This window comes from Limulus polyphemus, unplaced genomic scaffold (assembly GCF_000517525.1).
Source record: "Limulus polyphemus unplaced genomic scaffold, Limulus_polyphemus-2.1.2 Scaffold1306, whole genome shotgun sequence".
Lineage (NCBI taxonomy): Eukaryota > Metazoa > Arthropoda > Merostomata > Xiphosura > Limulidae > Limulus > Limulus polyphemus.
In genome coordinates, this window is record NW_013666916.1 from 277,267 (window position 1) to 292,799 (window position 15,533).

Below are 15,533 nucleotides of genomic sequence, written 5' to 3' on the forward strand. Positions count from 1 at the left end.
TTTAGTCTCAAAACTACATGTTGTGGTTTTTCTTTATGTATTGCATTATGACGTTTTGTGAAAAATCTGTACATGATGAAGAAAAATGGATGTCGTTTTTGGATTCAACATACAGGAATTACTGTAGAACTTGTAAAAATTTCAAGACAATAAAATCATCGCAGACCCGTGTACTAGAATTGGACTGCTACACTTAGCTGTTTGGAGGATCTTGAATTATAGTTGTCCATAAAATTCAAAGGAATCTCATAAGTTAACATGCAAGGTAAAACAGAGTCAAAATCATTACAATGATTGCCTATTCTTATACAGACAAGAAAAAAACATTTATTTTCTGTTTGTATTTGCATGCATTTTGACTACTGCTGAAGTAAGTTATATAATCGTAATATAAATAAAATTGCCTTTAATTAAGGTTGTCAAATATTTAAAACAAATGGTATACTCCCCCCCCCCCCTAAATATGCCATTGGTTATATACATGTGTGATACTGAAATGTGTACAAAAACCCAAGTTGGAGTGAGTTCATTTCCTACTTGTTATTCCTAGCTATGCTCTTTGAAATGGACAAGTTACTAAAAACACTTAACAATTGCATGTTATTGATTTCTCCTACAATGTTCCTCAGTATTTTAAGAGATTTTTCTGCATTATCTTTAAGGGACACATTTGCTTTTTTTCTTCTGAATGGTTATTTTGTGTAGTAAACTTTTGCACACACATATATACATATAAAATGAATGTTCTCGCACCTTGAAATAATGATACATAGACACTGGACACTAACAGAAATTAAGGTCAGCCATTTGCTTTTCTTCTTCTTAGTTATTACATATTTCTAAGCTTATACCATTTTACCCAACATGTGGTAATTTTGGTTATCGGAATAAACTACTAACTGAAAACGAGAAATAATAAACATAAAGATAAATTATATAGCAGTGGATGGCCTCTACATATGTGTTTATTTGTAGGTGAATTACTGTAGATTAGAGATTAATCATGCTTCTAGCTACTTATGCCTAAAAATTTTGATAATTATAAATGTCAAGGTGACCAAAAAGCCTGTTTCATTTGTGATTGTGAGATGAAGTCAGGTCTGGCTGTTCAGTAGTTTAATACTCAAGGCAACATAAAGATTAAAGCATTAGATAACTTGTTTCCTTTGGTTAAATTATAGGTTTTTATTCCAGTGTATGTTAAATACTTGCCAAGAATTTCCCAAAAGTCAAAGCCACATAAAAGGGAAATTCCTTTTTTTTTGACAAACTAGTTTTAGGTAGGCACAAATGTTTAAGATCAGTGGCTAAGGTAAAGTTGTTGTTTTTTCTTATTTGTAACTATGTTTGAGTTCACTGAAATTTTTGGTTCAGACTCTTCCTAATGACAGAAATATGTATGACTTAAATATGTGAGAGTGATTTTATATTATTCCTAGCTATCTATTTAAATGAAAATGTTACAAAAAAACATTTAACAATTTTATGAAATTAATTTCTCCTGCAATGTTTTAGGTTGTATCTACAGATGTATTTGATGCAAGTCTAACGAGGTTATAATGTCATTGTAGAGGTCATTGGTTAGGCTACATTTGGAGTACTGTGGCCAGTCTTGGGATCCATTTCTTAGAAAAAAGCACTGAATTGTTTGAAATTGGAATGATATTGGGGATGAAAAGGTTGTTGTCATATGAGGATAGGTTAAGATCTCAGAACTTATTTTACCTTGGAAAAAAAAAGTTAGAGGGGATCTGATTGAGGTATTTAAGATTGTTAAGAAAAATTGATAGTGTTGATGCATCATATTTTGTCATATTTAATGGTGAAAATGGAAAGACTAGGGGACACAAATATAAATATTAGTAGGGTAGGAATAATTTTCAGCTAATACAGCTTTATATTTCTAACAGGGTGTTTGGCTTTTGGAATGTGTTGCCTTCAGATTTGGTAGATACAGTTAATTTAAGGGAAAGCTTGATAAATATTCGAATAACAAGGGTGGGCTTTGAATTTTTTAGTGTTTAATTTATTGGATGGGACAGCCTAGATGAACCAAAAGGTCCCCTGTTGTCCTTTAGTATTATGTTATGCCATAACTACAAGATCATAGGAAGGGTCTGTGTTAAAATATCAATTGTTTTTTTTTGTGCCAGAACTTTAGTTGTGTGAAGGATCTTGAGTCATTGTTGTGGGACAGAACATATAGTGGTCTCAACCACTGCCCAATGATCAGGTCATCAGCTGGAAACTATGGATGTCACTGTTTCAAGGCCTATTCCAGTACAGCACCCGTGGCCAACACCAGTAGCAAATGAATACCACCACTGAGCACCACCTTCCTAATGTCCAAGTTTCCAATTTTCTTAAGCTTAAATTTCACTTGACACTATCTTATCAGCTCATCAAGTCTTGTCAAAATTGCATCAACCTCTGTCTTACGTAGAGACCTGATAGTGATATCATCCTTGAATGCCCTTATTGATAGTAGTTCGTGATTTACCTCATTTAGTATCCTGGAATTAAGTTAGTTTGTCCCTTTGAACACCACCTACATAGCCAAAACAAAAAATGGTGAAATTGCACATCCCATGGGTATGTCTATTTCCAATGGTCGTTAATTGGTGGTGGATTGCCAAGTGATAAATTCATCAAGAGTTTGTGATAGTAATGGGACACAATTTCTCAAAATTTACCAAGTACCCAAAAATGTTCCATACCAAATCAGTCACTCTATGGGGTACTGAACCATAGGCATTTGCTACATCTAATTCCAGAAGTTAACATTAGAGGTAAAACAGGGTCTAAGTCATTGAATTGTTCAGAGATAACTTTATACAAGTTCAAGTTCTGTTGTTGTGTTTCGTCTTTGTTGTCAAACATTCTGAAATGGCACTATAAACTGAACATTCATTCATCTAATTAAGCATCTGATATCATTTCTATAAACTGTGGAGAATTGGCAGCTACTTACAGAAATAGCTGAACTGTTTAGTAGGTTATGAATGAAACAATAATTATAGTAAATTATTTCAAATATTGATTAAAATTTTTATAATATACTTGTATATTCTGAGGATCACTTCACATTTTCTAGGAAACAACACTCGTACAGCTATCTTATTTTAATGTAGGTAACTTAGGTTCTATGGGAATTCTGGCCTCTCCATTTGGTCCAGTGCCAGGTCTTGGATCTCCTTTAGCTGCTGCTTATGCTGCAGGAGGTAGGTTTATTGTCGTAGCTTTAGAAGCTAAATAATTTTCTTTGAATAGAATGCTGCATGGTTAGTATAATAGTTCCTATATATCTAAAATAGTACAATATTTATACTTAGTTTAACATTAACAAACCTTTTGTTTTACTAAGTTTTTAACATATTTTTAATCAAGTGTTAGCTTTTACAGTAGCTTATGCATTACTTTCCTTTGTAAAAATAATTCAAAGACCTTTGTCTTGCAATCCAAAATAAACATCAGGCTTCTTGTATATTGTATAATTAATTTTCATTTGTCCTTATTATTATACTTTTGGTTAAAATTTCTTCAAGGCATTTCTTTAAGTGCTTGTTTTTCTATACTTGTTCATTATTTTTAATTGGTATCTTTAAAAAAAACAACAACTAAGATGTGAACATGTTTTCAGCTCTCGCTTTGGGTGGATTTGCACTGCCACCTACTGCCACATCAGCCACAGCACTGGGGCTCTCTGGACTTCGGCTACCAGGTCAGCCAATGTTAGGTTGTGTCCTTCTTGTCAGCAACCTTAATGAACAGGTAATGTATGATTGGGCTTTTTATGTCATCCTGAATTTTTAATAACTTATTCATTAAGTTTGTTTGTTTCAAGCACATGTGGTACTAACTAATTGTCTTCATATACAAAAGTCTGTATGTACATTGTGGAAGGTACTGTGTAATTTTACTGTAGTGAGAAAAGGTTAAATTAAAAAAAAGAAATTCTTTCTTGAAAATACTTGTTGTACAACGATGTAGGCCTAACATAAATCACCTAGCTAAGGTAAATTTTGTGAGATATTACTGGGATTATGGTTGAATACATTTTAAAAGCATCTACTAACTGACAAGTTAAAGCCATTCAATTACTAACTTTTATATTTTTCTGTTTCATTAATCTTGCAATTCAATCAGATTATTCTTAACCTTCCCAATCATTTGCTTTCTACTGGTACTTCAACTAACTTAGAAACTTTTTTTTATTTGTAGTTCTAATTGTAAGCCAAGAACTACCTGAACATAAAATGGATTATATAATATATATTTATTACTCACTTAATAACATCACATATAATGAAAAGTGTATTCCTTATCTTGAAATGCTCTGATCAAAGTCAGTTTAGTTTGTAAGCACAAAAGGACTGCAAAAGTGGGGTGCCAACAGTGTGGGGGCTCTAACCATGTTCTATTTAGTTCAGTACTACAAAAACTGATGTATTAAAGGTTATCAGCTGAATAATATCAACAATACAAAATTGGCAATGCTGTATTGTAACCCAAATAGCCCAAGAGTTGAAGATGTGGTGGTGTTGACTAGTTGCCTTCCCTCTACTATATAACAGCTAAGATAGCCCTCATTAGTTTTATACAAAATTTAAAACAAATGAAACGAGGAAAGATCATAAGATCCCAATAATTTGTCTAAGTGAAACAGTTTGTTAATTTAAATAATAGACTTAAAATTAATGTTTCAATATCTAAAACATAAGCAACTTGTTCATACTTTTGTTTTTTTACCTGATATGTGTAGTGTGTTATCATTGATAACATGTTTTCTAGTTTTCTTAACTGGGCAAAGAATATTGCTTCTCATAGTGTAGGTAGAGCTCTTAGACCCTAATATTACAATTCTGAAGGTAAAAATCACTAGCTCCATTGTAGTATTTGTTTATCTGGAGATATTACCAACAGTGATCTTGTGGGTCCCCCGGTGGGACAGCAGTAATTCTTCAGATTTACAATTCTAAAATCAGGGGTTTGATTCCCTTCAGTGGACACAGCAGATAGCTCAATGTGGCTAACAAAACACATACAGTGATCTTGTACAACATTTATAGACATAGCTGATAAAAATAGTCTACACTTTTAACAGTTAGCCTTTTTAGTTGCCATAGAACACTACTAAGAAATATTTCACGTGGTTTTGTTTTCTAAATAACACTAGGCTTAGTAAGATCATTTGTGGGTTAAGAATGTTTTCATTAGTCTGATAAAGCAAATAGAAGTTTATGAACATCACAATATTGTTTTTCATTTTATGAGTATAATCCAAAGTGAGTTAACAATAACATATTTTTAGATTTATTTTCACTATTAAGTATTTTTGTTATGTGTTTGCATTTTATGTTATACATATTCTTTGTCATTTTTTTATATGAATTACCTCAGTTTTTTTTTATGAAGATCATGTTTGACAGAAATTTTTTTTTAAATTTCCTTCTCTTATGGCATGTATAAACTTTTTAGTTAAAACCCAATTCTTCAAAGAGCAAGCTTTTTTTTTACAAGATTTGTTACCTGTACCTCTTTCTAACTTATGTTTAGCTACTCCATATTGGGAGTCTTTGCAAAAGACAAAATATAAGCTTCCGGACATTTCACTAAGTAATTTTTATCTTTGATATGTTTTCTTCCATACTTGACCTGCCCATGTGGATTTGTTTGTTCATTCACTTGGAATATTGATTGCTTCCACTCTGATCCACCCACCTGCTCTGATTATAGATGGTCACGCCTGATGCTCTCTTTATCCTTTTTGGTATGTTTTTTTTTTTCCTGTTTTCTGTCAACATTTGTCTTCAACCAGCTACAAAATTAATGCCACTTTGGACTAGAAAAAACGTCAACAGAATACGTTACACGCAACAGCTTTTCAATATTTTTCTTCAAAAAATACTTTTTCTTCTTATTTCTTCTTTAAGGTATAGACCTTGCCACATTAGATCAGTTTTTATACTTTAAAATCTTAATGAACTGATTAGAAAATGTAGTAATTATGCTCTAATAAGTTTAAGTTTTTGTTTCTTTAAAAAATAATGTTTTAGAACCCCTAATATCTTCAAGGTTTTCATATTGTATGTTTATTAGTTTCATCTGTTTTTATAGCAAAACTTACATTAATGTTGTATTACTAGCCCAGAAGTTTTTGGACATATTATCACCAGAATTGTTTTAACTGTCCATCACAGTTCAGTTCAAAACTATTACCACAGGGTTATTCTCTATTTGAATTTACCTTATAGCCTTCATTAATTGTTCCTGATTTCTCTTATTGGGCAAAATGTTGGAATTGCACACTAGTTAAAAAGGAATCTATGTAAAGATTGTTTTATGTACAATATTGTGTAGTGAATTTCTGTTTATTTTTATAAGGAATATATAGCTGTTTTAGATTAACAGGTTCAAAAAAATTTTTTATGAAAAGTTTGTCGTATTCATTAAGATAAGGAGTTTTGAAATTGATCATATTACAATAGTTCAAGATTTAGATCTCATTTCCTGGTCTTTGTAGGAGTCTATGGTGATGTCATACGGGTCAAAATTCTGTTTAGTAAAAAGGACAATGCTTTGATACAGTTAGCAGAGCCCCAACAGGCACAATTAGGTAAGGGATTTGTTTTGTCAACGGGTGGAGTTTAGTTAATGATGAATATTATGGACCACCTGCCTGGAAAGCTTCGATGAACGATGATGTCTTGATTCATTTTCATGGATCTTCATTAAGTGAATTAAAATGTCATCACTTGCCCAATTTTTCTGAACAGTTGGTCCATAATACTTTGATATCTTGGCTCAAATATTTTCAATATATGTTGTATGAGCTGATACTTATTTCAGAAACAAGTTTAAAATTCTACCAGCTCTTGTTTTAGATGGTTAATAACCAGTAAAGATGTTTATTTACTACGTGGTTAAAAAAAGTTGATCTCCCTAGGGGAAGCTTGTTGCTTGAAGTAATTTGCTGGTCATTGTAACATACACTTTGTTTTAAAATGTAATTTTTATGTAAAATTTATGTTTGCTTTGGGTTAACTTTAATTTCCTTAGATGCAGAATTTTTGTCATGTTCTCTGAGATCTCCTTTTTCTTTCTAGCAATGACACACCTGGACAAAATTATAGTATTTGGAAAGCAGATCAGAGTAACACCATCAAAACATCAGGTTGTCCAGATGCCAAAGGAAGGGCAGCCAGTAAGACATTAAGTCTTTTTTTTTCTTTTGTAAGACTAAGATTAGATTTTATAGCAAGCACAGCTATTACTTTTAAGGTTCATTTTTATCTAATAATATTCAGAAGCTGGGTACAAACATATAATAGTGTTTCGTTAATTGTAATCTTCAGCTTTATACATCACAAAAAAATACATGTAACTGTGCCTCAGGTATTCTGTTTTCAGACTTTAGCTAGTAGTTTAATGATGTACAGTATTGTGCATCTTTTTGGTAAATAGTTATACATAAATACTGGATGTAGTTTGTTTGTTTCTTTCTTTTTATTGTTTTTTTCACTTTATATGGATGAATCAGCTGAGAAGTATAATCTGAAAAAGTAACAAAATACTATATAAAATGGGTAAGTTTCTAAGACCAAGTATTACTATTATATTGGTACCTAACTCAAAAACTCAAGAGTTGGTATCATCTTCATTGTAGTATGTAAAAAGTTTGGTTTGCAGTGAATTTTTAAAATTTTAGGGATTCTTAAGTCATGTCTAATGTTTCACACTATATGAAATTACATACTTGTGATATGACTTAAGTAGAAATTTTATGCTTACCTAGAATAACAGCAGCACCAGTTTCTTCAAGATTCAAAGCATTTCATTGTGAATTAATCCTAAATATATACACATTATCCCTATGTACACAAGTAGAGGTCAAAGTGCACATGACCTTTTACAGAGTGCCATTCAACATGATATTATGTATATGATGTCAGAGTTATCAGTTATTCATTCTACTCTATATTGCTGATTTAGCAACAGTTTGTTGTAGAGTAAATACAAGATACAGTGTACAGGGATACTGAAATACTGTAGATATGCATTTCGTAGGTTTTAGAGGTTATGCAAATACAATATGCACACCGTACAATGGACAAAAGTATTTTTATTCTTCATATGAACATCACCTTGCACTCCTTGTCTATTTTTAGAGCAAAGCCACACTGGGTTTTTCTGCTGTGTCCACTGCAGGGAATCAAACCCCAGATTTTAGCATTGTAAGTCCATATACTTACTGTCCCACCAGTGGACCCTTGTATTCCAACCTGTCAGGCCGACGTCATCAATTCACAGACACATCTTGAGTACAAATACCTTTGTAACTCTTCTGATGTTTTGTGTTCAACAGACTTGTATATTTTACTAAATGTTAGTCACATTTCATGTAGATTCACATAATAAAATCGAAATTATAGTCAGTATTCCTAATCCAATATGCGGTTGATCCAGTGGACCAACTCCATCTACATTCAGCGAAGAAAGACTTACAAACTGGAGTTGAGTAAATGGAAACATTAGGTGATTGAGTGGTAAGTTTGAACACATAATTATGCATACACAACATTACATTGTAAGTTTGTCTTGATAGCTGTAATGTACAAAAAAAATTGAGGTTTGGTTGGATTAGTGTAAATCTGTCTTAATGACTTCCTACATAGAAGATAGTAGTTTAACCATATTTTGTCCTCTGTGTACCAGGATGCTGGATTGACCAAAGATTTTACTAGTTCCCCTCTTCATCGTTTCAAAAAGCCAGGGTCGAAAAACTACCAGAACATCTACCCTCCCACTGCCACTCTCCACTTGTCCAATATACCGTAGGTACTTTTGTCTTCTTGTTCATTGGAAATTAGCTCTTGTATCATGTGTATACTATACTACCAGTTACTTATATGGGAGTTATGATAACATTTATTTATTTAATATCATTCTTTGGAATTATTTGGTAAAAATAATTCAAATTCTAGTTGATATAAGAATAACAAATTAGTTTATTTCTTCCTTAACTTTTCTACAAACTGCCTTCACTAGTACATGGTAGTAACTTGCAGGCACTGGAGTAGCTGGGGGGGCTTGTATTTTTTATTTTTCACCAGTTTTTCCCTGCAATTCCTAATTTCACTATATAAATTTTTGCATTTTTATGTTCTTTAGCGTAGTCACGATTCTTGGTAGCTGAAAGACATGAGTAAAGTGACATGTTATAACACTCATTTATCCAATGTAAAGGAAATAATAAAGTTTAAATATTATAGATAGAAATTATATGCAAATATGAATGTTAAGACTTGCCCCCCCTTTCAAATTCCTGGATACACCAGTGCTTGCAGACCCAAGTATACAAATGACATTGAAATGGAAATACATCACTAATGATTCAGGAACTAAAGTAAAAATAAGCTTAATTGTGGAATTTCACAGTTAATTTATTGAATAACTGAATATATGTGATCATTAGCAATGAGCTAAATACTTCACTGAACTAAACTGACTCCTTAATACTCTCTAGCTGATTCTCTTATTCATAATTAATCCTTGTTCTTGATATTTTAAAAATCTCTAGATCGTAATAGTCAACACCTTCATCTAGCAAACAAATTGCAAGATTAAAGCTATAGCTTATAACAATATATATTTTTTGTTTATTAGACTTACTGTGGAATCATAGTTTGTGAATGATATCATTAAGTATAACAATACATTAACATGACATAATGTGGACAACATTGGACCTATTGGTCCATCTCAGTTGTTCCATCCTCTAAACTAAAACTATTAATAGATATTTTTTTTTAAATCTTAAAGCCAGCCCTTATCATTCATGTACTTATCAAGATTTCTCTTAAACTATCTTAAATTTACTGCCTCCACAACATCCATAGGCAACTGATTTTTAAAATACTTTATTTGCTTACTTGATTCGTTATAGAATTAAAAAATGTTTGTACTGACAAATAGTTTTTATGCACTACTTAATGGTTCTAATAAATAAACAACTTATCATCATAATTCACTGTGGTCACTTAAACAGAAATAAAACCAAAATACCTACCCCTTTATTGGTTATGTAAGGGATTTGAAACAGTTATGGAGAAGTGTACATTTAAGCAATTAAGTTTAAAGAGTATTCAGTAAGTTCTGAAGAAAAGTGTGCAATCTCATGCTACTTGTGAATAATCTGTCCATTCAACACACTTGGATAAGAAACATATTAGTACCATAAATACTCTGTGTTGTTCAGATACTTGTTTAAATGTTTCTTGTGGTAAGTAAATGACAACTCAAACACTAAACATGTGACTGGTGAGAACTTTCATTCCTTACCAATAGTTACAAATATAACTGATATATTAATGTATAATAGAAAATACTTCTCACACAGAAATAAGACTAATTAACTTTGAACAACTGTATTTTATTTTAGAATATAATATACTTTGGTTATAAAGGACTCTTAAATTTTTTTGTTGTGTAATAATAATAATTTCATGAAAAATATGTTTTGTTTAAAGGCCTAATATTACTGAAGAGGAGATCAAGGATGCCTTTACAAATAAAACGGGAGGTAATGTTGTAGCCTTCAAGTTTTTCCCGTAAGTACACTTTGGCCATTTTTTCATCATAAATGTTTGAATTAAAGTAAAATGGAGTTGATTTGTATGGGGAAAAAAAATTAACATTAAAATCATATTTCTGGTTGTTATACCCTTTATGAGTAGGCTTGTCTCATGTAGTGTATTGTTTGAGGTGTTTAAATGTACATATTTGAAAACTTAGGGTGCTCGAAAAGTCCAGAATTTGTAAGTCACATTTGAAACCTCGGGTTATAACTGTTGTGTTAATAAATTTTGGATGATTGTTTTGTCATTTGTTACACATTTGTATTAATGAATGTGGTCCAACTGTTTGTTTCTATCACTGTTATATGCTATAACTTGTAAATCAATTTACAAAGCAAATGAGTAAAATGTTTCCCTCATTCCCTTACTGTTTGTGAAATTTTAAAAAACAAAATTAGTTAAGAAATAAAAATTTACTGTACTGCATTTTTCTCTTTCCTTTTATTTAACGTTAAATAAGCAGCTGAGGAACATTCGTAACCCTGAAACAGGTTTTACGTATAATTGTTTAATAATTCTGCACTTTATGAAAGCTGAAATTCTCATTTAATATTACAGTAAAGACCCCAAGATGGCTCTCATCCAGATGAGATCAGTAGAAGAAGCTGTCACTGCATTGATAGTAAGTCTCATTTCAGTGTAAACAAGAGATAAATAATGGTTAAAATTAAGCAAATTTTTTTTTTCTTAAATGTGTGATCTCTGTGATGGCAGAGATTGTTTTGTTTTATTTTCATTGCAACTTCGTATCTCTATTGCTAACACAGCATTTTGTTTTACTTCAGTATGTATATTTTTTAATTTGTTCAGAAATAAAGTAGGTTGTAATTTTGCCTTTATTTTACTGCAAATAATTTAGAATTCTTTGGAGAGAAGTGCTAAATTAAATAAAAATTTGCTTTCAAAGGTGCAGGAACTACTGGGTGTGTGAAAGCAAACCCTAGCTTCAAGTACAGGAATGCTGCATACCTGCTGATTTTATTAATGTATTTTAACACAATAATAACAACCATATGCACAGCTTCCATCATATACAGGGTTTAGAGTTTTGTTAAATAGCTTTCAGTACCATTGCTATAAAAAGTGGTTCAGTGCTGCTGTTTGTCTTAAAACATTTTGTGAGATTTTAAAACTGTGAAAATGATGCTTTACTGCCTAAACTTGTTCTTAAGAATTTAGTATTAGGAGTTTATTATTTAAAATTAAGCTGTTTTGATTTTTTTCTTATCTCAGAAAATGCACAACCACCAACTCAGTGAATCCAACCACTTAAGAGTGTCCTTTTCCAAGTCGACAATCTAAATTGGAGTTTGAGGTTTTTAGAACAAAATAGATAAAAAGATTGACTGACCAGCTTGCTGTCCAAATTGCTGGAAAGGATATTGTTAATATCATCACTGTGATACAAGGAAGCTTGAAAGAGAAGAAGAAGAAAAAAATCTGGAATGAGAGTAAACCAGGATGTTGGAGGTTATCTGAAGATCTGGTTTTGTAAAGTAAATGAGCATACCAGCACGAATACCTCGTTGAAATTGGAAAAATGTATTCTAAGTTAATTTAATCTAACTAACTGGTTTTTATAATTAGCAGTCCATCATCATTACATGGTTTATTACAAATTAAACTATTTAATTTTCTCAGAAGATATAGTACTTGAATTTTAACTTTCTGAAATAGAAAAAGTTTGAAAGTTTTACCAATTAAGACCTTTATATGACAAAACATTTGAAATAACTGTTTTTCATTGTGCTGTCGTTACTACATTTTGATAAGCTATCTTCGTATCACAGTCGCTTCTTTACTATATAAGATTACTGTAGTGTGTGCTTGTGTTGTCTTCAATGGACATTTTATATATATTGTATTTTTGCAAGCTTATTCAATATAATACTTGTAGTAGTGGTTGCAGAATTTCATGTTTGTAAATCTATTCTTGCATATATTCATCTGCTATCATTCTATAATACATGATGTGGGAAAGAAACCAAGTAATGTGTTTGTTGTTATGAAGGATAGTAAATAGATTTTTTTGTGGCTCGGTTGTTTTGTGCTTCAAATGAAAAAAAAAGGCTTTTGTAAGTTTTCAATGTGTTGTCCATTCTATAACCAACTTGTATACTTTAAGGAGAATTATAACTACTGTTGCTGTTTTTCTCACTTTCTAAACATTTTTGACAATTATGAACTTAGTGATAAAAAAAACAAACAGGAACTTGTTAGTTTATTGTTATCAGACTGTTTGATTTTTGAAAGAAAATTATATAATTTGTTGTTAACACTATGCATGAAGGTAGTGTTGTGGAAAGCAGATTTGTAATTTCACTATGTAAGAAGGGACCAGAAGGTTACAAAGATATGAATACAATCTTTTATAATTTTTTTATTTATTTATAATTGGGATTATGAGCGTGGATGGTCTATCTCCAGTAATGATCATATAGTTTTGTAGCTTAGAAATGTTATGACTTAAAATGGAATAATTCATATTGTCATTATAAAAATATTAAAAAATCAAGTTTGTTTTTACTCAATTATATTTTATTCTTAACTGAAACAGATTATTTGTTACACCCACAAAATAACAGGTGGTTCTTGAATCTCAGCTGGATTATCCTATTTGACATACATATCCCACATAACATTTTTTTTTGAACTTCTGACAATAAAAACAGGATTATTTGTATGCATGTAAATTTTAATTGGTATGTTAGGCACTTATAGGTTTCGTAAAAAAAAATATTTGTTTTGGAAATGTGCCTTTTAAATATTAAAAGCTTATATTGATCACAAAATGAAAAAAAAAAGTTTTAAAATTTTTGATGATTGTGGAATCTTATTTTTGAAAAATCTCTGCCAAAAGGTTTTGTCTTTAGATAGTATGAAATTATAAATTTACATGACGAGTTGAGGTCATTTGGCAGGGTAACTATCCGTCATATTTCTGTGCCTCTCATGTTCACAGGTGCTCTTTGTTAGCACAGAACCTCTGATGATCTGAGCTTTTTTCATATCATGTTGTAATGTAAATGTTAAGGATGAAGAAAATTTTTTACAGTACCTCATTGTATTTGGGTTGAGCTGTTTTTAGCTATGATCTAACTGTAACAACACACATAAGTACATACATATATATATATAATTTTTTTTTTTATGTAGGATCTGGCTGTAATAGTACATTTCCAGTAGTAGTATTAATAATGTATGTCATTCAGAACTAATAATAGTAAAATGAAATATTGTGTGCTTTTCTTGACTAATGTTTTTTTTGTTTGTTTTTTTTTCATAAAACACAATCTACAAATGATAATTTACCCAAGAAAGTGCATTTATTTTATTACATAAATATGAAGTTCTAAAAACTATCGGATGCTGCACTCTATTCAGTATTGTATTTATATTTGTTTGTTTTTCTCCTGAAAAAAATATAATTGTGTAACACATTTGAAGGACAGTCAAGTCAACTGTCCAGATATGGCTGATATACTGTGATTTTTTTTTCTAATCCTATTACTTCTGTCTTTGTTGTTGTGAAATAATGACAACTTTTGTTGGAAATTTCAGTCTTTCTTAAACTTTCACTTTGTGGTGGTAGCGTTCCTGTGAACTTGCACCTTTCCTGTGTAATGATATTTTTCTGTGCATTTTTACAGTGAATGATATTAAAACTTCTTGAAAAACATCTCTACACGAAGCTGTTTTTTTTTTACTTTTACTTCACATTAGTCTTATTTTTTTCTCTGCCAGTCTTGTATAATGTATTCTCGATTGTTTATTTTCATTCCCTAGTTTTCTAGCACGTTAAAATTCCTCAGTACCTTTACACTTGTACTTTTTGTTCCAACAATATTCTGCGATATATGTGTGCATAATAATCATAAAATGATGTACTTTGGAATTATCTTAACATAAAAACTCACCCACAGACATATACAAGATAAATTTCTTCGGGCCCTAGAGCTGTTCAAAAGTTTTCTAAATATATCTTTTCCCTATGTTAAAACGCAAGACGAGATATTAGTGCAATCCTCTTGAATAATAATATTTTTTTAAAAAGCTAGTTTGCAGTCCCATCATCTTTAAGGGATAAAAATACGCTAGTAACGCCACAAAGACTTTCCAATTAGACGAGATACTAGTCCCATCATCTTAAGTAATAAAAATACGCTAGTAGCGCCACTAAGACATGTTCCAATTAGACGAGATATTAGCCCCATCATCTTAAGTAATAAAAATACGCTAGTAACGCCACTAAGACATGTTCCAATTAGACGAGATACTAGTCCAATCATCTTAAGTAATAAAAATACGCTAGTAACGCCACTAAGACATGTTCAAATTAGACGAGATACTAGTCCAATCATCTTAAGTAATAAAAATACGCTAGTAACACCACTAAGACATGTTCAAATTAGACGAGATACTAGTCCAATCATCTTAAGTAATAAAAATACGCTAGTAACGCCACTAAGACATGTTCCAATTAGACGAGATACTAGTCCTATCATCTTAAGTAATAAAAATACGCTAGTAACGCCACTAAGACATGTTCCAATTAGACGAGATATTAGTCCTATCATCTTAAGTAATAAAAATACGCTAGTAACGCCACTAAGACATGTTCCAATTAGACGAGATACTAGTCCCATCATCTTAAGTAATAAAAATACGCTAGTAACGCCACTAAGACATGTTCAAATTAGACGAGATATTAGTCCAATTATCTTAAGTACGCTAGTAACGCCACTAAAACATGTTCCAATTAGACTAGATACTAGTCTCATCATCTTAAGTAATAAAATATGCTAATAACGCCGCTAAGATATGTTCCAATTAGACGAGATGGTATATTCTTCCGCAGCAACAACAATAAACGCTAGTAAAGACTTCAAGACGTGT

The 15,533-nt window shown here is 31.2% G+C and overlaps 1 protein-coding gene and 1 long non-coding RNA gene across 5 annotated transcripts in view; one reads left to right on the top strand and one right to left on the bottom strand.

The window, feature by feature from the left end:
• LOC106463028 (polypyrimidine tract-binding protein 1-like) overlaps window positions 1-14,318 on the top strand; it is a 123,876-nt gene extending 109,558 nt beyond the window's left edge. For all 4 annotated transcript variants that reach the window (XM_022390438.1, XM_013922998.2, XM_022390439.1 and 1 more), the window contains 9 exons: window positions 3,132-3,221; window positions 3,641-3,771; window positions 5,737-5,770; window positions 6,524-6,616; window positions 7,107-7,204; window positions 8,716-8,834; window positions 10,530-10,610; window positions 11,196-11,259; window positions 11,871-14,318. In XM_022390438.1, the coding sequence (XP_022246146.1) occupies window positions 3,132-3,221; window positions 3,641-3,771; window positions 5,737-5,770; window positions 6,524-6,616; window positions 7,107-7,204; window positions 8,716-8,834; window positions 10,530-10,610; window positions 11,196-11,259; window positions 11,871-11,939 (779 nt within the window). In that variant the 3' untranslated portion in view covers window positions 11,940-14,318. The remainder of the gene's footprint in view (window positions 1-3,131; window positions 3,222-3,640; window positions 3,772-5,736; window positions 5,771-6,523; window positions 6,617-7,106; window positions 7,205-8,715; window positions 8,835-10,529; window positions 10,611-11,195; window positions 11,260-11,870) is intronic.
• On the bottom strand, window positions 8,991-14,737 carry LOC111086663. The gene is made up of 2 exons (XR_002611399.1): window positions 14,555-14,737; window positions 8,991-9,192 (listed from the first exon to the last, which is right to left on the bottom strand). It is a non-coding gene; the product is annotated as an uncharacterized LOC111086663 (long non-coding RNA).
• Between the last annotated feature and the right edge of the window lie 796 nt (window positions 14,738-15,533).